Source organism: Orycteropus afer, unplaced genomic scaffold (assembly GCF_000298275.1).
Source record: "Orycteropus afer afer isolate SDZICR_OR568_19922 unplaced genomic scaffold, OryAfe1.0 scaffold00487, whole genome shotgun sequence".
In the NCBI taxonomy this organism is placed as follows: Eukaryota; Metazoa; Chordata; class Mammalia; order Tubulidentata; family Orycteropodidae; genus Orycteropus; species Orycteropus afer.
Genome location: NW_006922074.1, coordinates 1,615,032 through 1,642,498, shown reverse-complemented (window position 1 = coordinate 1,642,498; position 27,467 = coordinate 1,615,032). Strand labels below are relative to the sequence as shown.

General features: G+C 44.2%; 2 protein-coding genes across 2 annotated transcripts in view; one reads left to right on the top strand and one right to left on the bottom strand.

The window, feature by feature from the left end:
* Nucleotides 1-19,400, bottom strand: part of SART3 (spliceosome associated factor 3, U4/U6 recycling protein) — a 35,376-nt gene extending 15,976 nt beyond the window's left edge. Inside the window, exons 1-6 of the mRNA XM_007954989.2 lie at nucleotides 19,074-19,400; nucleotides 10,085-10,211; nucleotides 8,908-9,012; nucleotides 6,780-6,964; nucleotides 5,588-5,639; nucleotides 4,290-4,414 (exon numbers count right to left, since the gene is read on the bottom strand). Of these exons, the coding sequence (XP_007953180.1) occupies nucleotides 4,290-4,414; nucleotides 5,588-5,639; nucleotides 6,780-6,964; nucleotides 8,908-9,012; nucleotides 10,085-10,211; nucleotides 19,074-19,400 (921 nt within the window). The remainder of the gene's footprint in view (nucleotides 1-4,289; nucleotides 4,415-5,587; nucleotides 5,640-6,779; nucleotides 6,965-8,907; nucleotides 9,013-10,084; nucleotides 10,212-19,073) is intronic.
* Nucleotides 19,401-21,540: 2,140 nt separating this feature from the next.
* ISCU (iron-sulfur cluster assembly enzyme) overlaps nucleotides 21,541-27,467 on the top strand; it is an 8,514-nt gene continuing 2,587 nt past the window's right edge. The window contains exons 1-4 of the mRNA XM_007954987.1: nucleotides 21,541-21,654; nucleotides 23,592-23,705; nucleotides 25,241-25,351; nucleotides 26,928-27,006. Coding sequence (XP_007953178.1) covers nucleotides 21,541-21,654; nucleotides 23,592-23,705; nucleotides 25,241-25,351; nucleotides 26,928-27,006 — 418 coding nt within the window. The remainder of the gene's footprint in view (nucleotides 21,655-23,591; nucleotides 23,706-25,240; nucleotides 25,352-26,927; nucleotides 27,007-27,467) is intronic.

The following is a 27,467-nucleotide window of genomic DNA, read 5'->3' as shown; positions in this document are numbered from 1 at the left end:
AAACCTCCAAGTCCTTAATAAAAAGATAAAATGAAATAAACACCAGACACAACACAAACTAGTTGAGACTGGCGACTGCCATGAGATACTCTTCAAACCTTGAACTAGAACTAGTCCCTCAGGTCACTTTTTAGCTAAATAACTGACTGGCTCACAATAAAGAGTATCAATCGAATACTATGTGCGCCTTTGAAAAATCACTTATATGAGACCAAATGGTTAACAATTACTTTAAAACAAAGATGAGAAGGTAAGGGGGCAGAGAAACTAGATTAATGGAGACAAAATACACAGAATAGAAATCCTGAAAATGTTCATGTGCTGTGAAGAATGGAATGAATGTCAGTGAACAATTGGTGTAGAAACTGCACTACTTGGTGTAGAACCTAAACTACTATGAAAACATTCACTGAGAACACAATAAAATGTTATTTTTAAAAAAGAGGACAAGAGAGCACACAGGTTCTGAGCACAAAGCCTCAGGTTTCCAGGAACAATGGCAAGTTAATCAGCTAGTTACACTCTGCCACTGAAAACAACAAAAACGGCTGGATTCAGCTTGGAAAAAAAAAAACATCTTAACAATCACAACGAACTGGCAAAGAAACAAGTACTAAGGACAAAATATGAAGGAAGGTGGTAAGCAGAGCACTGGAGTCAGTTTTTGGTGGCTTAACATACATTAAGAATTTGACACCCACCTATGAAGCAGGCAAAATTACTATCTCCACCTTCTATTTGAGGAAACTGAGACACAGGGAGGTTATGCACGAGCCCAGAGTCAGAAAGCTAGTAAGTGGTCGAACCAGAATTCAAATTGAGCTTCTCTGGCTCTACAAGTCTTTGCTCTTACTATGAAAGAAACCAAATCAGATTCCAGAATTCCAATAAACCTCACACAGGATAAACAGAAAGATAGCCACACCTGGGCCTACTGTAATGACACTGCCAAGATACCAAAACATACAAAAGAGATCTTAAAAATCACCTGGGGGGGGGAGGGGTTAAAAAAAGATCACCTTTAAAGAAGCAAGAGCTAGCTGACTTTTCAAAAGCAACAATGAAGCCAGAAGACAAAAAGACAGCGATTTCTGAGAAAAAAATAACTTGTCAGCCTAGAGTTCTACCGCCTAAGGAAGAAACTTTCAAGAAGGAGAGCAAAGTGAAGACCTTTTAGAACAGCAAAAACTGACACAGTCTTTCAGCAGTGAATCTCCAGTGGAAGAGACTCTTCCAGCAAAAGAAGAGGGTTTCCTGATCAAAGATCTAGGATGCAGGAAGGAAGGAAGAGCAAAGAAGGTGGGAAATGCATGCAGTCAGTTTAACCAAGCGAAACTGTATAATACAATACTAACAATGATGCCTGTGGGTCAGACAAAAAGCAAAGATAAATACAAGAAAACAGGAACACAAGTCTAAAGCCTGGTACAAGAAGCATTCTAAGTACAAGAAGCATTCTCAGTACAAGAAGCATTCTAAGTACAAGAATGGGTAAAATGTCAGTTACAAATAACATTACTATCAACACAGAAAATCCTAAAGAACCTATAAACCAAAACAAAACTCAATGCCGTCCAGTCGATTCAATTCATAGCGACCCTCCTTGGGTTTCTGAGGCATTATCTCTATGGATAGGAGCTCTGGTAGCATAGTGCCTAAGGCACTTGACTGCTCACCAGAAGGCTGGCAGTTCAAACCCACCAGCCACTCCTCAGAAGGAAGGTTGGGCAATCCTACTTTCGTAGTAATACTGCCTCGGAAACCCAAGGAGGGGTCGCTATGAGTCGGGGCCGACTCGACGGCAAACAACAACAACATCATCTCTATGGAAGTTGAATGACCAATCTTCCTTCCGAGGAGTGCCTGGTGGGTTTGAACCGCCAGCCTCCTGGTTAGCAGTCAAATGCCTTAGGCACTATGCCACCAAAGCTCCTTAATATTAGTAAGAATTTAACAAGTGTGATAGATAAAAAAACAAATATAGAAAACCCACCGCATTTCATATACTAGGAACTAAAAAATAAAATATTTTAAAAGACATCATTTACAATAGCATCAAAAACTACTTAAAATTCCATCTAACAAAGGGTTCAAGACACTGGATAAATTTATGAAATTTAGAGAAAAGTAAGAAGACTTATGCAATAGACACCTAGACCTTGTTCATGGATTAATAGATTCAGTATTTTAAATATATAACTGCTTCCCCAAATTGATCTGTGGATTTAATGCCATTCCAATAAAAAGTTCAACATTGCACTTTTGTTTAATAGAACTTAAAAACAAGTTTAATAGAACATTGAAAGGGAAACATTAAGGAGGGTGAGAGGCAGCCAAGACTCTCTTTGTGGAAGAGTAATGTGGGGGGAACTCATCCTACCCAAGATCAAAGCTTACTAAGATAGTCTGATAAAAACCTGTGGAAGGGCACAGAAAGCCCAGAAATAGACCCACACATACATGAACAGCTGACCTATGACAGGTGTGCAGCTGCACATCAGTGAAGGAAGGATAGACTTATCAAAATTGGTGCTGGAACCCCTGGTTCTCTATATGGAAAAATAAAAGTGGACAAAAATCGAACCCAGGTGGATGAAGACCTAAATGGGAACAACAAAAACTTTTAGAAGAAAGCAGAGCTAACTACAGGCATACGTTGGAGATATTGCAGGTTTGGTTCTAGACCACCGCAATAAAGTGAATATTGCAATAAAGCAAGTCACACACCTTTCTGGTTTCCTGGTGCATATAAAAGTTATGTATGCACTATATTGTAGTCTATTAAGTATACAATATGCATTAAGCATTATGAAAAGAGTCTGAAATATGGTGAGAATTACCAAAATGTGACAGAGACATGAAGAGAGCACATGCTGTTGGAAAAACGGTGCCAAGGGACTTGTTCAACAAAGGGTTGCCACAAACCCTTAATTTGTAAAAAAGGCAGTATCTGCAAGGCACCCTAAAGTGAAGGGACGAGGTATGTCTGTATATTGAGATTCCTTAAATAAGCACAACAAAAACAGAAACCATCAGGGAAAAATTAAATCCAGTTACATTAAACGTAAGAGCTGTTCACCAAAAGACACAATTTTAAAAAGTGCAAAGATAAGCCACAAACTAGGGGGGAAACACATTGTGAAAGATATAATTAAAAACAGGGATTCATATCCAGAACTCCCAGAATCAGTTAGAAAAGACAAACCAAAAGAAAAATGGGTCAAAGCTTGAGTATGCACTTCACCAAAAAGGAAATCCAAACAGCCAACAGACATGAAAAGATGCTCAACCTCATTAGTAATAACCAAAAACCAAACCAAACCCACTGCCATCAAGTCGATTCCAACTCACAGCAACCCTACAGGGACAGGGTAGAACTGCCTACACAGGTTCCAACGCTGTAAATCTTTACAGAAGCAGACTGCCTCTCCCATGGAAAGCTGGTGGGTTCAAACCACCAACTTTTTGGTTAGTAGCCCAAAGCTTTAACCACAGTGCCACCAGAGCTCCTTCATTAGCAATAAAGAAAATGCAAATTAAAACTAAAATGAAGCACCATTTCAAACACGACTGACTGAATAAAATTTAAGTATGTAAATATCCAAGGTTTGCAAGAACAAAAGGAACCCTCAGGTGGGATTGTAATTTGACAGCCTGGAAAACCATTTAGAGGATCCTACCACCCAGCACTTTCCTTCCTGGGTATATACACTAGAGAAGCATCTTCATGAAAATATGCCCAAGGATGTGCACAGCAATGCTGCCCACCCAACTATTGCTCAACAAGGATAAATAAATTGTGGGATATAGACAGCTTTACATCAGTGAAAACAAATGAAGTGCAACTATACTTATTAACATGAATAAAACCCAAAAAACATGGTGAATGAAAGAAAATATACAGCATGATTCCACTATATGAAAGTTCAAAAACAAGTGAAATTAAACAATGTATTAAGTACGAATACTTCACAGGTTGTAAAACTACAAAGAAAAGCAAGGGAATGATTACCACAAAAGTCAAGAAAGTGATTCCCTCTCAAGGGAGGGAGGAGGAGACAATAGGAAAGTGGCACACAGGAGCATCTAAGGAACTAACAATGTTCTATTTCTTCACCTGAGGTGATGAGTATGAGAAGTTTATTATTTATTATGTAAATGATATGCATACATTTAAATATTCTGCATAATTCACATGAAAACAAATTTTAAAGATATCATTTTATTTTGCAACTACTGACGAGAAAAAGCACAGGGAGAAGTTTATTATCAGAGAAGCCAACCCTTACCAGTGCGTCCTCATAGGGTTTGTACTTCTCCAGCTGCTGTAGTGCTTTGTGATAGTTCTGGATTACCGACTCTGGTATTGGATCTTCTGACCATTCTTCATACTCTGCAAATGTGGCCTCCATATCTATTGAAAGATGGAGTCAGCCCCATGGGTGTTGTCAATGGGTTTTAACAAACCAAACATAGATTAACCATGAGACTCAGCCGCCGCCCCACCCCCACGTGGTCAGGGCAGCTCTTGGGATCAGAGCCTGAGCTCTTCTGCTGAGCCCAGACCTGGCCTTAGAATCTGTCTCAAAGCACTGTCCCAAGCAACGCTACTCACACTAGACAATTGAGGTAGTACTTCCCGTGTTCTAACACATCACATACTTGAGTTCATTTGATCCTCACACTCACGCTCTAGGAGTTAGGTCTGCTAACAGCCCCTGATTTGCAGCTAAGGAAACTGAAGCACAAGGAGATCAAGTCACTTGTCTACAGTTAGTGGTAGAGCAAGGATTTGAACTCTGCTGTCTCACTCAAGTTCATGCTCTAATCACTATGTTACGTGGCCTCACGTTGGTGTATGAGAGGAAATCTACCAATCAGCTCAGTTCTAGCGTTTTCTGCATGTCACCCAAGTGTTCAATTGGACAGCCACTTTGTAATTTGTTCAATCAAATCCAAATAAGCCATGAGGTAAAAAAGAAACAACAGCTGGACTCCAGTGAAGTTGCCCAGAGCTTCTGAGAGCATACACTATAGGATCATGCCTTGGGGAAAAATAAGATGGCAGTGCCCAACTCTTGCCAAACTCCAAAAACTCCCCCAGCACTGCACATGCTCACAGCTTCAGAGCCACAAAGGCTTGCCAAACTATATTCATCATACCCCAAGATATTCAGACAGAACTATATTCATGCAAATCAACCCTCACAGAGGATGATAAGAGCCCAGGTAAATACCCCACTTTGTTGTGACAGTGGTTACTCCTTAAGAGAGCAGCTCAATAGCAGAACTCATACACAATTAAGTTTCCTCAAAAATGGAAAATGTTAACTTTCACTCTTCCTTTCAGAGAACTTAACTCCCCCATTCCAACAGGAGTCAAGAAGTCAGGCCTCTGACTCATACAACCCTCTCCCACCATTTAACAATTCAAGGTAACTTTTTACCAAGACGCTTGCCCAGAGGGAGTAGCCCAGTGAGGATGAGAACACCACCCTTTCTTGCTCACGGATGTTGTGAGTGGGCTGATTATATGACATACCCCAAAGCCTTCTGAAAACGACGGTGACATGTCAATTTCTCTTACCACAGAGTGGGATCGCCAACTGCCGCCGGAAGAGACTGTGGACTTTCTCAAGCTGTGAATCAAAGGTTTGTTCCCGGTCAAAAGGGGAAAGGAAGCCAGCTATGGGCTAAAGAAGCAAATTAGTAGTAAATGACAAACTTTGGTTCTTCCTACTTCAAAAAATTTTCATTATAATTTCACCTCAAACTGAAAAAATGTATACGCCCTCTTATGCATGAGGTATTATGCCAATTAATACAAGGGGTGCAAAAATAAATGCTAACTCTGCCTCTAAGTGTTTCTATTATGGAGGAAATAATGATGAAAATAAATGGATAAATGGATGAAACAAATGTATCCAAGTGGCTATAGTACAATAGGAGTACCATAAAAGCAAAGTATCATATTACTGCACAGTTTCCAAGAACAGATCACAGCTCTAGGGGTGAGTTTTGTTGCTACGGAGGGTCAGGAACAACTCCTGGAGGAGCTGGCATTTGGGAAGAGTCCACAGTCTCCCAGTGAATGAACAGCCAGAGTAGAAGCACAGTGGCAAAAATGTTCAACAGCCAGGCAGGAGGTCAGACAGTGGGGAGCAGAGTCCACGTAGGAATCTTATCTGGAATCTTATCTGACACTAGCACACTAGCGAGGCCACAAATGTCAGGCAAAGGAAGCTGACATGATGTCTAAATTCAGGGGTGAGTGGAGGCACGACTGCAGAACACTGAACAGGGAAGTAATCAAGATGCGACTGGGACTACTTTAAGGACAATGGTGTAACTACATGCACACGCAAACACATCAAGAGGGCTGCTGCTGTAAAAGTCTACAAATTAGTCTAAAAAATGCAATGGAGTCAAGCCTCCTCTCAGTTACAAGGATACATGGTATTTTGAAAGAGGTCATTCACATATACATTCACAGTACATTCATCTGGAACCACCACGTAAGCAATTTAACTTACAGTATTATTAAATATCAGAAAATAAATTGCAGGGTCACTTGTTTTTAAGTCAAAGAACTCAATCTTCATAAAAACTACTGATTTTACTACTCACCCACTAAGAGGCTGGAGAAAACCATCTTGTGAACTGTTACGGCTATTAAACTCAACTTGTGACATTTTGTCACAAGATACTTTCAAAACTACTTAAGAAGACAGCCCTTGCATATTCAGATACACGCACAGGGCACAGACACAGGCACTTACCCGAGCAGCTTCCACGATCGCACTTTCAAATTCTCGATAAGCCTCCCATATGGCGAGGCCTTTGGTCATGTGTAAACCGACGGACGAGAGAGCCCTTTCAAACACAGAGCGCACTTTCTCAAGACCACCCTTCTGGCCAATCCCACCGACTGAGTATTGGCCGTACTCCAGCCAAATGTTAGGACCTAAAAATGAGAAACGTTCTCTTAGTTCTGGATATAAAGTACCCAAAATCAAAACTGTTGCATGAGAAAAGAAACTGATCCACCAAAACTGTACTAATCCATGCAAAAAGCTCAGAACATCATCAGCAACAATTGCAACTCACCTAGTCTACTCTCGCAGCCTGAAAGAAACATCTGAACAATGTTCCCACCAAGCAAATAACCACTGCACCATCACTGCATCAACGGCACATAAACCCACTGCCATCAAGTCAATTATGACTCATAGCAACTCTACAGGACAGAGTAGAATTGTCCTATAGGGTTTCCAAGGCCACAAACCTTTACAGAAGCAGAATGTCACATCTTTCTCTCAGGGAGAAGTGGGTTTCAGTTAGCAACCAAGCACATAACCACTGTGCCACCAGGCTCACTGACAGCATATCCCAGGTAGTAATTCTTAAGAACCGTAAGTATAAAGCTTATTTACGAAAACTGAAGGAATCAAATAATGGATGTCAATGAAAATAGTTATAAATTGAAGTCAACCTTCAGAATGATTTTAAAGCCTAGAATTTTGCAACTTCTGAACCTTGATTCATGTTTAAGCCTTCTGGTCAAAGTGAAAAAACAAAACTAAAATCACCAATCCTAGTATCACTAACTTACGCACTGCCGTCGAGCTGGATCCAACTCATAGCAACCCCTTCTTGGGTTTCTAAGACAGCATCTCTTCGGAAGTAGACTGCCCAACCTTCCTTCCGAGGAGTGGCTGATGGGTTTTAACTGCCAGCCTTCTGGTAGTAGTCAAATGCCTTAGATACTACACCACCAGAGCTCCCCTATTATCAAAAATCTATTTGAAGTATAGATTTTTAATGATATTTAAGCAAAATAATACTAATAAGACCTCAGTTGCCTTCTTTGGTCCCTTCACTTTCGTTTGCCTCTTACATACTCATCCCCATGGCTTTAAGGCCAGTCTAACGAATTACATTCTTTCTGAATGCACTGATTCTTACAATAAAATTTTTGCCTATTAAGTCACTTTACAGGGACTAGAAAATAATTTCAGAGGTCTATACACTAACCTTTTAAAATAAAGATACCAAAAAGATCAAGAGACTGATTTGGGAATTACATGTTTTCCTGAGGCTTGCTTTTCATTACGAAACCTATTTCAATGGTGTAGTACCTAAGGCATTTGAATGCTAACCAGAAGGCTAGTGGTTCAAACCCACCAGCCACTCCTCAGAAGGAAGGTTGGGCAATCTACTTCCACAGTGATACTGCCTTAGAAACCGAAGGAGGGGTTGCTATGAGTCGGATCCAACTCCACGGCAGTGGTTGCATTTGCATTTTTTGCAGCCCAAGTTTGCTAGTTAACTCTGTTTTGCTCATCAGTATAAGGCTGCTATACGGACTTCAAATAAAAATGGAAAGGAGCTAGTTACCAGGTCTGAGGCCCTAAGTGAGAGTAAGACAATGGCCTGACCACTGGGGAAAGCTGGAAAAAGTGAGTACACAGGACTTCTCTGTACTGTTTTTGCAACTACTTCTGAATCTGTAATTATTTCAATGTAAAAAAGTTTTTTAAAAAGTTTTTTATATTTAAAAAAAAATAATCTGTCCAAAACCTCTTAAAGCTATCCAATGTGTAAAAGGTAACCGTTAACCACCTAGAAACACAATGTAATTTCTCCCCGAGAAGATAAATACTAGATGTGATTATAGTTATTCCACCTCTGCAAACATTCCTTCCAATTTCTAATTTAAAGCCAAATCGCCTCACCTGAAGACCACAGACAAGGATAAAAATAACTGAACTCAAATCTTTCTAGAGTCTGGAATAGTGCTCCACTTTCTGCGTAGCAGCATCTCACAGCACAATCCACAACAGCAGAGAGTGATGCTAGATAGAGCCGGAAAGGTGGAGCCCAGGGGAGAGCCTGCAGGGAACTTACAAATGTAATCCTTCACAGCCTTCTCAAAGAGTTCGTACACATGCTCCCTGTCCAGGCCATCCAGGGCCATGCTGATCTCGTCGTGCAACCACTCCAGCCAGAGCTCTGTAAGACAAGAGACCCTGCATTACCACTGCCCTCAGGAGGGAGGCAGGGGACTTTACCAAGAGGCAAAGCATACAAACCTTTTCCCCTCCTCATACCCCTGGCACAGTTCATGGCAACTCCATTTTTACATTTTCCAACACACGTTTTCTGTGTGCCTGAACCAAGCACACAGAAGGTTTTATGCTTCCAAATAAGATCAGCTCACCAAAATCACACCTTAGACCTGTTGGGCATTTTATATTTTGCCAAGCATTTGTACGTATTTTCTCATTGAACTTTTACCACAATCCTCTAAGGCAAGTGCTAGTAACCTCAATGTCAAGGGCATCCATCTAAGCATTTATGACATGCCAGGCATGTTTTCAGTCTTGTCCATAGAGTGGCTCATCTAACCTATGCACTGTAAGGCAGAAACTATTATTACCCAGAATTTACTGCTGGGAAAACTAACTCTTAGAATGCAGATATAAGTTGCTTCAGGTCATGCAAGAAGTAAGCAGTGAGGCCAGGCATGAATCAGGCAATCGGAGTCCCACTCAGCAATTAGGCTTGGAGGAGAAGGGGGAAAAGGGCAGAGCTGGACCTAGGATCAAGGTTTTCTGACTCCTACCCAAAATATCAGTTCCAGATCCTCATGAGGATATAACTATGAAGATGCTCAACAACTAGTTTCTAACATGCAAATAAGTAGACTCAACCTAAATGTCCAACTTTATGGAAAAATTAAGGTATCAGATATTTACATTAAAATTTACTTACAAAAACTGAATTATTATTTATTAACAATGCTCTGGTTCTGAGAAAACAGATTAAATACATAAATGATGGAATTTTTGTCATAATGTATGATAACACAGTCAGGATTCAGAATGTCAATCACTGTTGTATGCCTACAACTACAAACACAAGATGACGTACTAAACAGCAGTGACTCTGAATGATGGGTGCCCTGCTTCCACTATACTAAACTATTCAAATTTTCTATAAGCAGCATGCCCCACTTGCAGCATTGAAAAAAATCATCACTCCTCAACTCTGTGTTTAGAAAAGCAGTCTGCTGGCACATTACCTTCAGTCAAAGGAAAGATCTCACTCATCTTCTGACGAGCCATTCTCACTTTGGTGAGCTCCCCTTCCAGTCGAAGCAGCCTGATCAGGTCCACGTGGCAGTTGTAGTCATAGACGTTGATAGACAGCTAGAAGAAAAGAAACAACAGCTGAAATTTAAATGCCATCATCAAAATAACTTGGTTTCCGTCACCACTAGTGATAATGCACATATCTTTCACAAACACAATAAATATACTAACTGGGAGAGCCGGTGAAACAGCAGTGCAGAAATTACCCTCAGGAAGAGGAAGACAAAAGGATGAAAGAAGAGGCTTTTTATAGTAGACGTAAAACCAAACACCAAACTCACTGCCGTCAAGTCAACTCCAACTCACAGCGACAATTCCTTGGTTTCTAAAGCAGTATCTCAACAGAAGTAGATTGCCCAGTCTTCCTTCCAAGGAGTGGCTGGTGGGTTTGAACAACCAGCCTTGTGGTTAGCAGTCAAATGCCTTAGGCACTACACCACCAGAGCTCCTAGTAAACATAAAGCTTCCTCAAATCTGTTATGATTCCCAATACAGCACACTGTGGTTCTCTCTAATAAAAATGGCATTCTAAGGAAACAAAGAGTATGTGTCCTTACACCAGTTATTAACTTTTCTGAGCCTCCATTTTCTCATCTATGAAATGGGAATACTACTAATTCCTAGTTCATGAGTTTGTTGTGAGGATTAAAAATAGTAATTTTGTAAGCTCCTTAGCACAACACTGAGGCATAGCAAGAATTTTTATTTTACTAAATAAACAACAAAAAAACACAGATGAAAACTCCTATTGGAGAAATAAGAACAGCAAAAGACTGGTATCTGTTGAAGCTGAGTGATATGTATACAAAAGCTTGTTTTTCTGCTTCAAACTTCTCAAAATAAATATTATAATAAATTTAAATAACTTTTTATAAAGTTATCATACAAAGGATGAACCTTGAAAACATCATACTGAGTGAAATCAGTCAGTCATGAAAGGACAAATATGGTATGATCACACTTACATGAAACATCTAGAATAGCCAAAGTTTATCAATGGTTACCAGGGATGTGAGAAAGAAAGGGGGGAAAAGTGAACTCAATGCTTAGGAAACACTGGGCTCTGTTAAGCGTTGATGGTGTAACTCAGAACATATTAAGGGAGATGGTTGAACAACATGATGTACATAATTAACATCACTGAACTATATGTGTGAAGACTGTTGAAATGTCAGATGTTTCATTACATATATCTTTACCACACACACTAAAAGCTATCATATATCTGAAACACAGGAAACTTAACAGAATTTGTCACTAGCAGATTTACTCTTAAACAACAGCTAAAGGAGTTCTTCAAACAGGAAGGAAATGATTAAAAAAAAAAAAGGAATCTTGGAACACCAGCAAAGAAGAATGGACAACAGAAAGAGATGAACTATGGGTTAACTACGAAGATGATCCTTCTCCTCACGAGTTTTCTAAATCATATGGGATGATAAACAAAAACTGTAAGAGCACCTGACACACAGGGCAATATTTAGAAGCGGGAAGGTAAAGGATCTTTGCCCACTGCCATTGAGTCGATTCTGATTCACAGTGATTCCCACTAGGTTTCCAAGGCTATTAATCTTTACTGAAGTAGATTACCTCATCTTCCTCCCATGGTGCAGCTGGTAGGTTTGAACCGCCAACCTTCTGGTTAGCAGCGAAATGCCTTACCCACACTATGCCATCAGGGCTCGTTACTTAAATAGAAGTAAGGTCTCCATGTCTCATTTGAAGTGGTAAAACACCAGGAGATTGTAATAAGTGAAATATGTGTATTGTAATACCCAGAAAAGAAAACCATACAAAGAAAAACATTCAGAAGCATTTTAAATAAATCAAAATGGAATCCTAAAAAATGGTGGAAGTAATCCATAGGAAAGCAAGAAAAAGGAAAAAGAATGAGAAACAGAAATAATAAAAGGTTTAAGATCTAATACTTCAACAAACCAAAAACTAGCCCACTGCTATCAAGCTGATTCCAACTCATAGTGACCCCACAGGACAGAGCAGAACTGCCCCACAGGGTTTCTAAGGCTTTAAACCTTTGCAAAAGCAGATTGCCTTATCTTTCTCCTGGAGAGTAGCTGGTGGGTTCAAGCCACCAACCTTTTGGTTAGTAGCCAAATGCCTTAACCACTGTGCCACCAGAGCTCCTAATATTTCAACAATTACCATTAAATGGTCTAAATACACTAATCAAAAGACACAGAATGGCAGAGTGGATTAAAAAAACACAACCTAACTATATGCTGATTACCAGAAACTCACTTCATATTTAACATCTCATGAATGAATGAATCTCACTGTCATCCAGTCGACTTTGACTCATAGCAACCCCTCCTTGGGTTTCAGAGGTGGTATCTCTATGGGAGTAGATTGCCCAGTCTTCCTTCCGAGGAGTGGCTGGTGGGTTTGAACCGCCAGCCTTATGGCTACTAGTCAAATGCCTTAGGCACTGCACCACCAGATAGGGATGCAACATTGGGGAAGAAAATTAAATTATCTGGATACATATGCATGCCTGTGTGTGAAGGATAGGGAGGGAGGAGACAGAGAGTATAGTATTTTTCACATATAATGTGCCCATATAACTCATGAGCACCTGCATATAATGTGCTCAGTGTGCACAGGAAACTAACTCTGGAGGGGGTGTCCAGTTTGCTGGAAGAAGACAGGGCATCTACTTCCGTAGAGAGACCACCTCAGAAACCCAAGAAGGGGTCACTATAAGTTGAGATCCACTTGACGACAATGAGATTCATTCATTCATTCACGACATGTTGAATGGGAAGCGAGTTTCTGGTAATCAGTTGAAATTAAAAGAATGGAAAAAGATGTACCACCTCACCCACCTAAACTCACTACCATCAAGTTGATTCCAACTCATCATGACCCTACAGGACACAGCAGAAGTGCCCTATAGGGTTTCCAAGGCTGTAAAATTTTTATTGAAGCAGACTGCCAGGTCTTTCCCCCATGGAACAACTGGTGGGTACAAACTGGCACTAGCTGGTTGGCAGCCAAGTGCTTTAATCACTGCACTACTAGGGTTCCTTTTACAGTTAAACCAAGCAAACATTAATCAAAAAAAGAAATGGCTATACTAATATTACATAAAGTAGATTTCATAGCAAAGAAAATTACTAGACATAAAAAGAAATATTACATAGAAATAAAAGGATCAATCCACCAAAAAGACCTAATAATTCTAAATGTGCATTTACCAACAAAAAACCTCCAATGGTGACCCCATGCAATAGAGCCTCAAAACACATGAAGCAAAAATGGATAGAGATGAAAAGACAAATAAACATACCCACAATTATATTTGAGGACTTCAACACCCTCCCCCAAGCAACAGATACCAGTACCAACTGCCTTTGAGCTGATTACAACTCATGGTGCCCCATGTGTGTCAGAATGGAACTGGGCTCCGCAGAACTTTCAATGGCTGATTTTTCAGACGTAGATCACCAGGCCTTTCTTCTAAGGTGCCTCTGAGTGGACTTGAACCTCTAACATTTTAGTTAGCAGCCAAGCACATTAACTGTTTGCACCACTGAGGAACTCCTGGCAACTGATAAAACTACTATACAGACAATCATCAAGGATATCAAAGAACTCAACAATACTATCAACCAACAGGACCTAATAGACACAAAGAGAACACTCCAGCCAACAGAAGCACAACACACATTTTTTCCAAGTGTCCCTGGAACATTCACTAAGAGACACCATATCCTGGGCTAAAATAGAAACCTCAACAAATCCAAAAGGACTGAAATGATACAGAGTATGCTTTCTGACCACAAAAGAATCAAACTAAAAATCAACAGCAAAGACAATATGAAAATCTCTAAATATTTGGAATTAAGAATACACTTCTAAACAATATATGGATCAAACAGAAAGACTCAAAGAAAAGAAAATTTTAATTACACAGGAGTGAATGAAAATTAAAACAGAACCTATCAAGACAGGTGGGATACAGCACTGAGAGGGAAATTATAGAACTTAACCCTCTTATTGGAAAAGAGGAAAAGTCTCAAATCAATAACCTAGGTTCCTACCTCAAGAAACTAGAAAAAGAACAAAACATCCTAAACAGCAAAGGAAAGAATATAAACCCATGCAGGTGTCTGGAGCTTGCCAGTACTGCAGGACAAGGTTTTCAAAAGCCTGTTTGAAAGACATTCATCAGATCAAAGACCTAAATTGTTCAACCTAAAACTATAAAGATCTCAAAGAAAAAATAGGTGCAAACTTAGGGGCCTTAATTTATGGCATAAATAGACTAGCCAACATAACCAAAAATACACAAACAGCAGAAGACTGGGACCTTCTAAAAATTAAATTCTTATGTGCAACAAAAGGCTTCTTAAAACAGTAAAAAGAGAACCAAAAAAATGTCTGGCAATGATGTCTCTAACAAGGAACTTACCTCTAAAATTTACAGAAAACTTCAACAACTAAACATCAAAAAGACAAACAACCCAATTGAAAAATGGACAGAGGGCATGAACAGACACTTGACCAAAAAAATATTCAGGCAGTCTACAAACACATGAAGAAATGCTCACAATCATTAGCCATTAGAGAGATGTGCATCAGAACAACAAGATATCATCTCACCCCAGCAATTTAAAAGCAAAGTTCAACAAGACAGGAAACAACAAATGTTGGTGAGGGTATGAAGAGAAAGGAACTCTCATATACTGCTGGTAGGACCGTAAAATGTACAACCACTGTGGAAAACAGTATGTGCTTCCTTAAAAAGTTGGAAATAGAAATACCATTTGATCCAGCAATCCCACCACCAGGTATATATCCTAAAGAAGTGAGAGCTAGGACGCAAAGAGATATGCACACACCCATGTTCATCGCAGCCCTATTCACAACAGCAAAAAGATGGAAATAACCTCCCAAAAATAAAAAAAAACCACTGAACTCAATGCTGTTGAGTCGATTTCAACTCATAGCAACCCCTCCTTGGGTTTCCAAGGCAGTATCACTACAGAAGTAGATTGCCCAATCTTCCTTCCAAGGAGTGGAAGGTAGTTTGAATCACCAGCCTTCTGGTTAGCAGTCAAGTGCCTTAGGCACTATGCCACCAGAGCTCCAGAAACAACCTAAGTGCCCATAAACGGAGGAAAGAGATGAGGAGATGAGATGGCGGACATGATGCTAAGTGAAATAAGTCAATCACAGAAGGACAAATATTATGTGAGTCCACTGTTATAAAAAGTCAAGGAAAAATGTACACATGAAACTTTCTTTCTTGGTTACCAGAGAGGAGAGGGAAAACTGCTAGCTCAGCAAAAGACACGTCTTGATTTGGATAAAGGGAAAGGCAATATACCATAAGCAGGTCACCAGCACAGTGTTGTTGTTATATGCCGTCGAGTCAGCCCCGACTCATAGCGACCCCTTGTTGGGTTTCCGAGGCAGCATCACTACGGAAGTAGGATTGCCCAACCTTCCTTCCGAGGAGTGGCTGGTGGACCAGCACAGCATCACTAAGGAAAAGGTATACACAAAGAGGAGCACAAGAGGTACACACAACAAAGGTAAACACTATTACATATGCAATTCTACATTATCAGTAATGACAGACATACACAGGTAGACAGGCAGATGATCAAGTATGGGTAAGCAAACAGGAACATATACACAGGTTTAGCAGACAATATTTCTACATATATATGTGTATGTGCTATAAAAATGCCCATGTATATTCTGGAGCAGGAGCTCTGGTGGCGTAGTGCCTAAGGCACGTAACTGCTAACCAGAAGGCTGGTGGTTCAAACCCACCAGCCACTCCTCAGAAGGAAGGTTGGGCAATCTACTCCCATAGTGATACTGCCTCGGAAACCCAAGGAGGGGTCACTATGAATTGGATTTGACTCCATGGCAATGAGTTTGGTTTTTCTGGTTTAAACAGTGGAGCTAACAGGGTAAATTATGGTAACTTCTTGGCCACACCAAAGACTTTGAGGGAGTGAGTTGCCAGGCCTACCTCGGGACCATGGTTGCACGGGACATCAAGCTCAACTGGCACAACACAGTACACAAAAACATTGTTCTACATCCTACTTTGGTGAGTAGTGACTGAGGTCTTAAAAGCTTCTGACTGGCCATCTAAGATACAACTACTGGTTGCAAAGAAGAGTGTAGAAAATCAAAGTCACATGGGAACAATTAGTCCAAAGGACTAGTGGACCATGGGAACCTCTGCATACACAACGCTTAAACCAGAAGAACTAGATGGTACCCGGCCACCACTGCCAACTACTTGGAAAGAGATCAAAATTGGAGATCCTGGACAGAGTGGGGGAAAAATGTGGAACAAAACTCAAAGTCATAAAAAAGAGTAGGAGTACTGGTCTGAAAGAGACTGCTGAAACTCCCAAAACTATGGCCCCTAGTCACCCTTTGGACATGGAATAGAGCTCACTCCCATGCCTTAACCTTCGGCCAAGAAGACAGACCTACCAGAAGAACTACACAAGGGAGGTGCACTCCTTAGAACAATCAACCATGGGAAATCAGAAGGGCAGCACTTGTGCAGGGAGAAAGCTCAGAAGGCAGGAATACAAAGGAGAGGAGGACACGGGAAAAGTGATCACAGGGAGGAAGAGGGAAGAGCTGTTACACTGTGGGGATTAGTCAATGTCAGGAAACAAAATGTGTATGAGCTGTTGAATGGAAAATTAATTTGCTCTGTAAACTTTCACCCAAATCACAATAAAAAGTTTAAAAAGAAAAGAAAGAAGAACGTTACTCATTATTGTGTTCCATCATAAGACAGTTATAGCAAGAACTAGAGTATGGGATTAGGAGCAGGTAGAAAGGAAGTTTGGAAAAACTGGAAAGGTGAATTTCTAGACCTCAGAACAAAGAGGATAAGGCCAGAAGCCCTGTAGTTAACCATCTTGCCAGGTCCCCTTCCGAGCTCTATCTCACTCATCCTCACCTATGACCAGAGGCAGGGCAGGCAGAGCCTATAAAGCACTAGCAGCCAGCAGACTTCTACTCTAACCCCTCCTCCTCCACCAGTAAGCTGTGTATCTTCATCAAGGACTTAACCTCTTGGTCCCAAGCCGCCTCTAACTACTGAAACAGATGATTCTATTCTCCCTACCTCATAAAACAGTCAGGTCAAAGTGAGCTAAAGGTTCTTCAAAAGGCTTAAGGCTAGAAGTCTCAAGTACTGATTTCCGTATAGACAGAAGCACAGTCAGACTGGCACACTGTGTGTCACACTGCATCTGCTAAATAACTAAAAGACTGAATGAACTGCAGCATACTTATTTGTAAAAAGGAGAAATGGTCACACCTGTCTACCCCAGTCGGCTCTTTTGAAAATCAGACTCCATGACAAGTGGAAAAGCTTTACCCATGGACATCACTTTCATAATTTAATAAAAATACAGTACCAGAAGGGGGAATCCAATGTGACATCTAGTCCACAGGCAACCCTGAAGAGCTCAAATCCCACTTTGAGTGAGTCTGAGCAAATCATTTCAGCGTTTGTTCTGAGCCTCATTTTCCTCATCTGTAAAATGAAAACTGTGGTCCATATCTTTGGTTTGCCCTTCCAATTCCACTCCACCCTCCCCTCCCTGCCCTGTGCGGTGCACACCAACAGGGCTCTCTGGCTTCCAGCTGGATTTGCCCAATGTTGCCCAATGGGAGACACCACCAGAGATTTGGAGGAAGAGAGGGAGATGAGGGTATTTCTTCCTCCACCTGCTTCCTTCCCCGGTGGGAAACAGCAGGCTGCGCCTTTTGACCAAAGGTGCCAGCTCCTCTCAGATGCTGTCCCCACACAACTACTCACACCATTTCAGGCCTAAAGGTGGACACCAAGTCCTATGTTCCCAGACGTGGAGTACTAAGCTTTACTTCTGAGTCTCCCGTCCACACTTTTAGAAACACAGTAATCCCTTTATCAACCTTTTCCCAAATTCTCCTAATCGGAATGTGCCACCTATCTACTTCCTGCTGGGCCCCTGGCCTACACCACCTATATCTCCCAAACTTGTTTTACAGATTACTCCTACTAGGTGCCAGGCACAGGGCTGTCACTGCTATTATGACAATTTTATGAGGCAGGAATCGTTGCTCTTAATTTACAGATAAAGCAGCAGAAGCTCGGAGAATTTAGGAAATGCACCCAAGCATGCACAGGTGTGAAACAACTAGAACTGGCGTTTGAGCCTCCAACTGGCCAGTCTCTTCCCGTTTCTATTTTCCTCGCCACGTCAGTGTTTTTCCGACTACACCGTATTTCATCACCATCGTCACTCCTGCAAGAACATAATGCTCTCTTTTGTTGTTGTTGTTGTTGTTGTTGTTGTTATGTGCCGTCGAGTCAGCCCTGACTCATAGCGACCCCTCCTTGGGTTTCCGAGGCAGTATCACTACGGAAGTAGGATTGCCCAACCTTCCTTCCGAGGAGTGGCTGGTGGGTTTGAACCGCCAGCCTTCTGGTTAGCAGTCAAGTGCCTTAGCCACTATGCTACCAGAGCTCTCTTACAAGTACGATTTCTTTTCACCGCTGGATATAGTTTCAGTCTGGGCTAAGCGTGGGAGTTCCAGAGTCAGTTCAAAGTCTGACTCTCTACTTGCAAGATGTGTAATCTTGCGAAGGGACTCCCACGAACCTCAGTATTCCCCCGGGGAACAGAGATAACATCACTTCCTTCACTGGGTCGTTGCAAGGATTCAATGGGATAACGCTAGCAAAGCGCTGAGCACGCAATAAGCGCTCAAATGATGGAAAATGCAATGATTAGTAACGGTTTCGCGGCATTGGCGGCTTTATTACTGCTGAGCATCAGGGTAGCATCCCCGGTCCCGTCTGCACAGGAGCAGGCCGGGGCCTAGAGGCTGAGGGCAGGTGCCCGCTGCCCACCCGGCGCTCACCTGCTCCTCTAACCGCTCGATCTCCAGCTGGTTCTTCTCCTCTTCTTCGTCGTACTCCCACTCGTACTCTCCGGGAGAGCTCTCAGCGGAAGAAGCCATGGCGTAGTCTTCATCTCCATCGCTCTCACTCACGCCTTCCTCTTGCGGATCCCACCCGGGCCCTACGGTCTTGTACGTCGCAGCAGCCACAGCCCGCGATAACACCTTCCTCCTCGTCCTAGTATCCTTAATCTCATCCTCCTCTCCTTCGACTTTGGACACAACTGTGGGTCCAATCTTGGGCTCAGGCTCCGGTTCTGAGGCGGAGGATGCAGCCGTTGTCGCCATTTTGCTCCTCCAGTGACTCGGGTCCTTCGTTCGGCCGCCGAAGACCGCCTGAAGTAGAAGCTGCCCGCGGCGCGCGCCTGATCAAAACCCCTGCTGCCTTGCCATCTAAGTGGAAATTGGGAGCTTCAGACGACTGAAAAATATCTTACATACATGCAACTCATATTACTTTTATATTTTTGTAAAAGATCCCGTCAGAGAAAAAACTCATTAACATTCATGTGTTCCGTCACAACTTCAGACAGAAGTTGGGTCTTTGGGCAGGAAGTGAAGGCCATAGAGGAAGTCATGGCGTGATCGTGATGATTGTAGTTAAGTGTTTGCGCCATCTTGAGAAGGTCAGAATGACTCTTAGCATAAATGCATTACTGCCTATTGTGATCTGAAGCGCGCTTCAGTCTCCCCAGCAACCGAGACCCAAACGCAGAGAAAACTCCATGTCCTTGAAGAACGATCGATTGCACTATTCACGAGAAAAATTGTTTACCAGAGAGATTCCTCTCCTTATGTAATTACTGGTGCCTAAAACCAAAAACCAAACCCGTTACCAGGGAGCCGATTCCGACTCACAGAGTCCTTATAGGACAGAGCAGAACTGTCCCACAAGGTTTGCAAGGCTGTCATCTTTACTGAAGCCGACTGCCTCCTCTTTCTCCAGCGGAGCTGCTGGTAGGTTGGAAATGCCGACCTTTTCGTTAGCAGCAAGCACTTTAATCACTGTGCCATCACGGTTACTTGATAGGTGTTAAAAGCACGAATGAGTTTTCTGGTCTCATAAGACATTCTGCAAACTAATACGAATTAGTTACATTACTAAGCATTTATTTAGAAAATTACCAGGCGTTGCCATATAAATTTTGATAGTTTGCTATTGTCCTATATATAGAGAGAAATAGAAATAAAAACCTAAGTATATACTCTTTAAAATAAAATCAGGGCATAGTGTTCGTTTCCTTCTAGTGCCTAAGGCATTTGACTGCTAACCAGAAGGCTGCTGGTTCAAACCCACCAGCCACTCCTGGGAAGGCAGATTGGGCGATCTACTTCCGTAGAGATACCGCCTGGAAAACCCAAGGAGAAGTCGTTATGAATGGGGATTGACTCCCTGGCAGTGAGTTTGGGATTTTTGGTTTTGGGGTTTCTTTTTTTTTTTTGTTATTTTTGAGGTAGGAAAGTATTGTGTTTCTTTTTTGCCTTTCTCCTCATTAGTAAGCTTTGTTGGGACAAAGGAATTAGATGTTGGAAATTAGATGTTCTCTTTTCCATTGGTAGCATAGTGGCTAAAGCACTTGACTGCTAACCAGACGGCTGGCGGTTCAAACCCACCAGCCACTCCTCGGAAGGAAGGTTGGGCAATCCTACTTCCGTAGTGATACTGCCTCGGAAACCCAAGGAGGGGTCGCTATGAGTCGGGGCCGACTCCACGGCACATGACAACAACAACAACAACTTTTCCATTGGCTCCCCAGTGACTAGGATAGCGCCTTGACAGATAGTAGGTGCTCAGTATTGTACATATTCGCTAAATGGATGAAACAGTTCTACTTGAATTAATGCAAGAAAAGAAGCGGCTTAGACGACTGATGTCATTCGCTTAGAGTGACAGGCAGGAAAGGGTAGAAGAACCCGGCTTCCAAACCAGGATTATTCGAATACCAATTGTACCTAACAATGAGAGACCCTGGACAAGTTACTAACCCGCTCTGCTTCCTCAGCTGCAAACTAGGTTTAGAGAAAGCTGACTAGGTGTTCCTCTGCGCCGCATTCCATTCAGTCCCTCATTCCAGCTTTAGGTAGTCTCCTACCCACAACGCAGCACCTAGTGCTACTGCCTCGGAAACTCAAGGAGGGGTCGCTATGAGTCGGTCCGACTCGAGGGCACATAACAACAACAACAATACTTGCTTTCCTGGTAATTCGGACCTTCCGGCTTCCAGCCCCACCCTCCTGGAGAAAGGCATGGTGGAGGCGTGTGTGTAAGTGGGAGGGGAAAAACAAAGCGCGAATGGCCCCCGTACGGAGGACGCAGGCTCGAGGACACGGTGACGTAAGAGAGTGCGCGCCCGAAGCTCGGACCCAATTGGAGGGCGCGCCCCGCCCCCGGCCTCGTTCTTGGCCGGCGCCGACACAACCCCGGAAGATGGCGGCAGTTGGCGCGGGTCGTCTCAGGCGAGCTGCGTCGGCCCTGCTGCTCCGGAGCCCGCGCCTGCCCGCCCGGGAGCTGTCAGCCCCGGCTCGGCTCTATCACAAGAAGGTAGGGTTGAGCATAATGTGCGCGAGACCCGCAGTGGTAGGGGACGGGCGAGCAAGGACTCCAAAGAGACCCAGGCGTCCGGACTCCGGGAGAAGGATCGGGTTGGGGGCGGCGACAGGGAGACTGAGCGGCCTGGAACATCCTCCGGACTGAGGTGGGGGGAGTACCCAGCCCTGCGTGGAAGGTCTGTCTGCTGCCACGTCTCTGCCTTAACTTATTTTCTCGCGCTGCGCAGTAGAATTAAAAGTAACAGCTGCCGCTTATCGAGCAGCGACTTGTATTGTGCTTTGCTGTTTTGCGCGTCACAGCCTTTAAATTTCCCAACAGGGCTCTTGTGAGCTCTTGGTCCTATAATGACTTGCCAGTCTGACTCCATGGCGCGAGGTCTGCTTCAGGCAGGCCACTGTCCTGGCTAAGTGACCTTGGGCAAGTCCTTGCTCCTCGCTGGAGTTCATTCTTCCATTCGTAACTTAGGGATCTTAGCAATCCCTTCGTACAAGAGCGAATGCTTGTCGAGTTCTCGGCGTGGTGCCTGGCACCGAGGCCCAGCAGACGGAGCCCATTGACGGTGCTGCTGTGGTTGCTGCTGTAGTAACATGATTTCAGGCACTGTGGTGGACCTCCCAGGGATGACGGAGAGCTGCTTTCTGCCCTTAAGAGAGCGCATAGCCTCGTAGTGGAGTAAACACGGAACCACCAGTCAGTCACGTTGTCCTTGGGATTTTTGGCTTGTTTTTAATTCTTTGGTGGGAGGAGGGAGAATTGCGTAGTTGGCACCCCTTGCCTTTCTGGAAGCTTAGAGTCTCCTAAACTTGAGAGTCTTCCACTCAGTAAACAGCTGACGATTGCTGGAAATCGACATGGGGCCAAAAGTCCACACTGGATGTTGTCTTGTGGGGGCCTGGGCTTGGAGTCAAAATCCCTGGTTAGAAAGATGGCGCGGAGGGTACTGGAAGATTAGAACACTTACTAATGGCTAGTAAACAAGGCTCAAGATTAGTAAAGCCTTCTGTGTGCCAGTTTGAACGGATATTTATACTGTTCTGGCTTCATGTTTGCCAAGAGCTGGAAGACTCTTCGCCCGAGACCCAGAGCCGGGATTTGTTGAAGTTCTGCGCTGAGTGAACTTGGGCTCACAGCCTTTCAGCCACTAGGGTGCGCTGCTGACTCAGTGTTGTCTCAAAAACAAACCCGCTCCCCTTGAGTGGATGGGACTCAGAGACCCTATAGAACAGAGCTCCCTAGGGCTTCCAAGGCTGTAAATCTTTACGGAAGCAGTCAGTCTCACCTTCCTCCCACGGAGCAGCTGGTGAGTTCCAACCGCAGACCTTTTGTTAGCAGCGGAATGCTTTCACCACCAAGTCTGCGGAGCTCCTTAGTGTTATTTCAGGACCACAAATATACAGTAGTGAGACTGTTGTTGTGTTTAATATCATACATAGACACATTCCATAGCCTTATTCCTTCTATAAGCGTCACCTTAAAGCTTCTGGAAATGCTTTCATAATTATCTTGAGAATTTTTTTTTATAGTCATTATCTTTTGAAAATGGATTTTTTTGTTGTTGTTGGAAATAATAGGAATGCTGTTTGAGTGCAAACCTGGAGACTAGGTTGGTGACTAAGAGCCCTGTGGAACTAAAATGTGGTGTGGCTGATTTTTCTCCAGGATTTCAAACAGTGCCTGAAGGTAGCTGGAGAAGAGCTGTAAGAAGGCTTTGGGTGACACATGGCTCTCACTGGCTGGAGTGTGGGCCTTCCTCCCCAGGTGACTTTTGGTGTCTATTGATTGCCTGCCAGGTTCCAGTTCTAGGCCCTGTGCCAGGCTTAGAGAGCATGGGTGAGATTCAGTCTCTGCCCTCCAGGAGGTTGCCATCAAGTTGAGGAGCCACTACCAACAGAGTGTCATCTTGATTTCTCTTCCCCCTCTCGTTTCAGGTTGTTGATCATTATGAAAATCCGAGAAACGTGGGGTCCCTGGACAAGACGTCTAAAAATGTTGGAACTGGATTGGTAGGGGCTCCGGCTTGTGGTGATGTAATGAAATTGCAGGTATGACAGGTTTTCTTCGTCTTTCATGGAAATAACAGTAATCCCTTTGAAGATAGCAGAGGACCGGGCACTACTACATTCTGTTTTATGTGTTCTTGCCATGACTCAGAGCCCACTCAGCAACTGTGATGGTTATATTTGTGTGTCAACTTGGCTGGGCCTGGTTGAGCAGTAGTTATTCCCCATGATGAGACTGGCAATCAGCTCTATGGTGGGATCTACCACACAGCTGAGTAGTTGCCTTTGGGATGTGGTCTGCTTCCTGTATATAAGGAGAAGCCTTGGCGGGGATAGTAGCTAGCTTACGGCACCTTGGACCCTGCATATAGCCGTGTCATTGTTCAGCAGCCTGCCATGCACTGCCGACCTTGGGACTTACAATGGACTTAAGTTAATGGCCTGCCATGTGGATTGGTAACATCGGGACTGTGCCTTTTTACTTGTCAACCTTGGGGCATCTCATCCTCAGCAGCCAGCAGCTGTCTGAGTGAAGAAACGCCTCTAGCTCCAGTGAGCCGGGAGCAGGAGGCAGAGCTGGACCCCAAGGTTGAGGGGCTTTCACCCAGCCCCTAGAGCCTGGCACTTTGAACCTGGACTTAAAGCCTCCAAATTGTAAGAATAAACTCCTGTTTGTTAAGGGCATCCCATTTGTAGTATATTCTTGACAAAGCAGCACTCAGTAACCAGAACAGCAGCTGAGAACAACTTACACACTTGTATGGTGCTGCATAATTTATGAAGCACTTGCTACAGAGCCTTTCCTTTGCTCACCATCTTGCCTCCTCTGAGGTGGGCTGAGTCCCTGTTAAACGATGAGAGCAGGGACGAAATTCTAGCTCTCCTGCCATCGTATGTACTCTCCCAATCCCTTTTGAACTAGAGAACTGATGTCACTATTCTGTTCCTTGTATCACCTTCAGTTCCAGCTTCAGCTAAGCAAAAAGGGTAGTGAATTTGACTGATTGAAGCAAAACCACCACCACTGAATTACCAAACCCCAATAAGACAAACATCATAAATTACCCTCTCCCCAAAGTGGAGGCACCATGAAGGTGGTGGCTGGCATACTGGGAAACCATGGCTGTACCCACAATCCCCTTCATCCTGGGGTGTGAGCAGCTTGCCGGGGGTTGCCGTGCTTATCCTGAGAAACAGACAAGGCAGGAAGGACCCGCTAAACACGGTTTGTGTCCAGGAGAAAGGCATGAGCCAGAGACCTCGCTCATCTGCTCTCACAGGTTTAAAGTGGTAGATTGGCCCTAGCAACCCTGAGCCCTGAGCCCTCAAATAGGACTTTGTCACCAAAAATAGGCATGGCAGGGAGATATCTTTCAGCTGGTCATTACCAGCTAGACCTGTGTAGCTTTATAATTTCCTCCAATTAACTTTTCATCACTGAGCACTGGGAAACAAAGCACGCCCATCAGTGAAGTGCCAGAAATTACCGTGTGGCAGGCAAGACGGGGCTCAGGCCCAGCTCCTGGGTTAGGAAGGACGACGCTGGGGCCACTGCCCAGCTCTGTTCTCTCCTCTAGATCCAAGTGGACGAGAAGGGGAAGATCGTGGATGCCAGGTTTAAGACGTTTGGCTGTGGTTCTGCCATTGCCTCGAGCTCGCTAGCCACCGAGTGGGTGAAAGGGAAAACGGTAAGGTCGCCGCAGGTGTGACGGTAACATCACGATCTCCAGACAGCTGGCTGCCCTTGAATGGTCTGGTGAGGCAAGAAAGTGACCATAACTGTCAAAGTATTTTGTTGGTTTGTTTAGCTTCTCCTTCGGAGATCTTGATCAAATTTTTCTCTATGCTGGGCTTCTGGGTCATTTCCACCCTTTGGCCCAGCCTCTTTGGCCACCTGCTGCAGAGGTAGATGACCCCAAGCCCAGGGAAGAGCTGGACTTTCTATAAACCCAGGCCACCTGTTAAGACTGCGCAGAGAAGCCAACCTGTGGGCTACTCATTTTGAGGCCTGAGAGACCAGATTCTAGGAGCTGAGTCACAGAGGAGAGCGCCCCAGAAGGCTGGCCAGCCTCACAGCAGACCAGTTTGCCAGGCTATGTGCCACCTTCTGTGACACAGGGCCCTGGCTGGCCAGCTTCTTGAGGCCAACGAAGCCCCACACTTCCCATTCCCAGCAGGTGGCTGTGGAGTAATTTGTCAAGCACTGTCTTTAGGAAAGGAGGGTGATGTGGAGGCAGGCAGCTGTGGTCTCAGGACGTGACCTGAGGTGGGCTTGAGGTGTGTTCAGAATATTGGGGGACAGGGCCTTTCTTTAGCCTTGAGGTCCTCACATCTGGGTTTCCAGGCACAGAACTTGAACCATTCTTAAGTGGAGTTAACAGAATTGGGAGATAGAGCCTGGGAGTCTGGCTGTTGGGGATATCAGGCTCCCCTAAGGGTGGTGGGGCTCTGTTGCTTATGGGCAGGAAACTGCCTGCCTAAGGTCCCCCAGGCTCTGGTGGCACAGTGGTTAAAGCATTCATCTGCTAACCAGAAGGTTGGCGGTTCAAACCCACTAGCTACTTCACAGGAGAGAGATGAGGCAGTCTGCTTTTGTAAAGATTTACAGCCTTGGAAACCCTATGGGGCAGCTCTACTTTGTCCAATAGGGTCCCTGTGAGTTGGAATCGACTCGATGGCAGGGGGTTGGGTTTGGTTTTGGTGAGTGGAAGTTGGGTGGGCCGGGGACACCCAGTGGGAAAGGGAGAGGTCTGCTGGCCGTCCCAGCAGCTGCCTTCAGCGCCGCCTCCACACAGCAGATTGGGGAATCGGCATGGGGGAGATTCTCCTTATCGGGGTCTCTCATCCTGAGTCCTGTCTCTGACACGGTGCCAGATGTCTTCCCCTCTGCTCAGGCTTTCAGCACTGCTGATTGTCTCTGTAGGAATTTATCCCATACTTTTTATGAAAGGCTGTCTGAGAGGCTGAAATTCATAACACTCACACAGGAAGTGACTGTTTTAAAGAACTCGGGTTGCTGGCCTGACACAGCTCCCTATGAGACCTCACAGCTTCGCTCCTGGCTTGTAGGTGTGTCTTTGAGAACCTCGCTTGCCCCTGTCCGGGGCAGTTCTGACAGGCACGTAGCAGTCCTCTGAAGGTCTTTGGCTCTTTGGGTTATTAAAATGGAGTCCCCAGAGTCCCCACAGCCTGCCTACCTTTGGTGCTGCCCCTCACCAGTTACAGGCCTGCTGGACCCGCTCATCCTTCCCTTCTGCCCCATAGGTTGAAGAGGCCTTGACCATCAAGAACACAGATATCGCCAAGGAACTCTGTCTGCCTCCTGTGAAACTGCACTGCTCCAGTAAGTCTGCTCTTCAAAGCTGAGGACAGCCAGGAGTCATTTTGTAGTGGCGTCAACTTGAATTTGTGGCGGGGTAGTGGGGTCAGGAGAACTAGTGGGCCTTTTTGGTCATGAGTCTGTCTTTGTAGCCCTGGGAGAGCTAAGCTCATGGTTTTGTGGTCAGGCCCCCCAGTTCTCACAGGCATCTCTAAGACAGTCATACCGTGAAGTCACGTGCACTGGGTGTGTGGGCTCAACCTCTGACACCCTCCAAGTAGGTAGCATCACCCCTCTTCCAATGAGGAAGCTGGGTTACGTTGCCCATGTGATGTGGCTAATAAGCAGGAGAGCCAGGACTTAAGCCGTACTCTTTGCTCCCAGACTCTGTGTGGTTCCCATCCATTGCACTAAAGTTGGGGCCCCCAGAGAAGAATATTCCCCCTTGTCATGATCCTGTTCATCGTGCACTTCCTCTCTCCCTG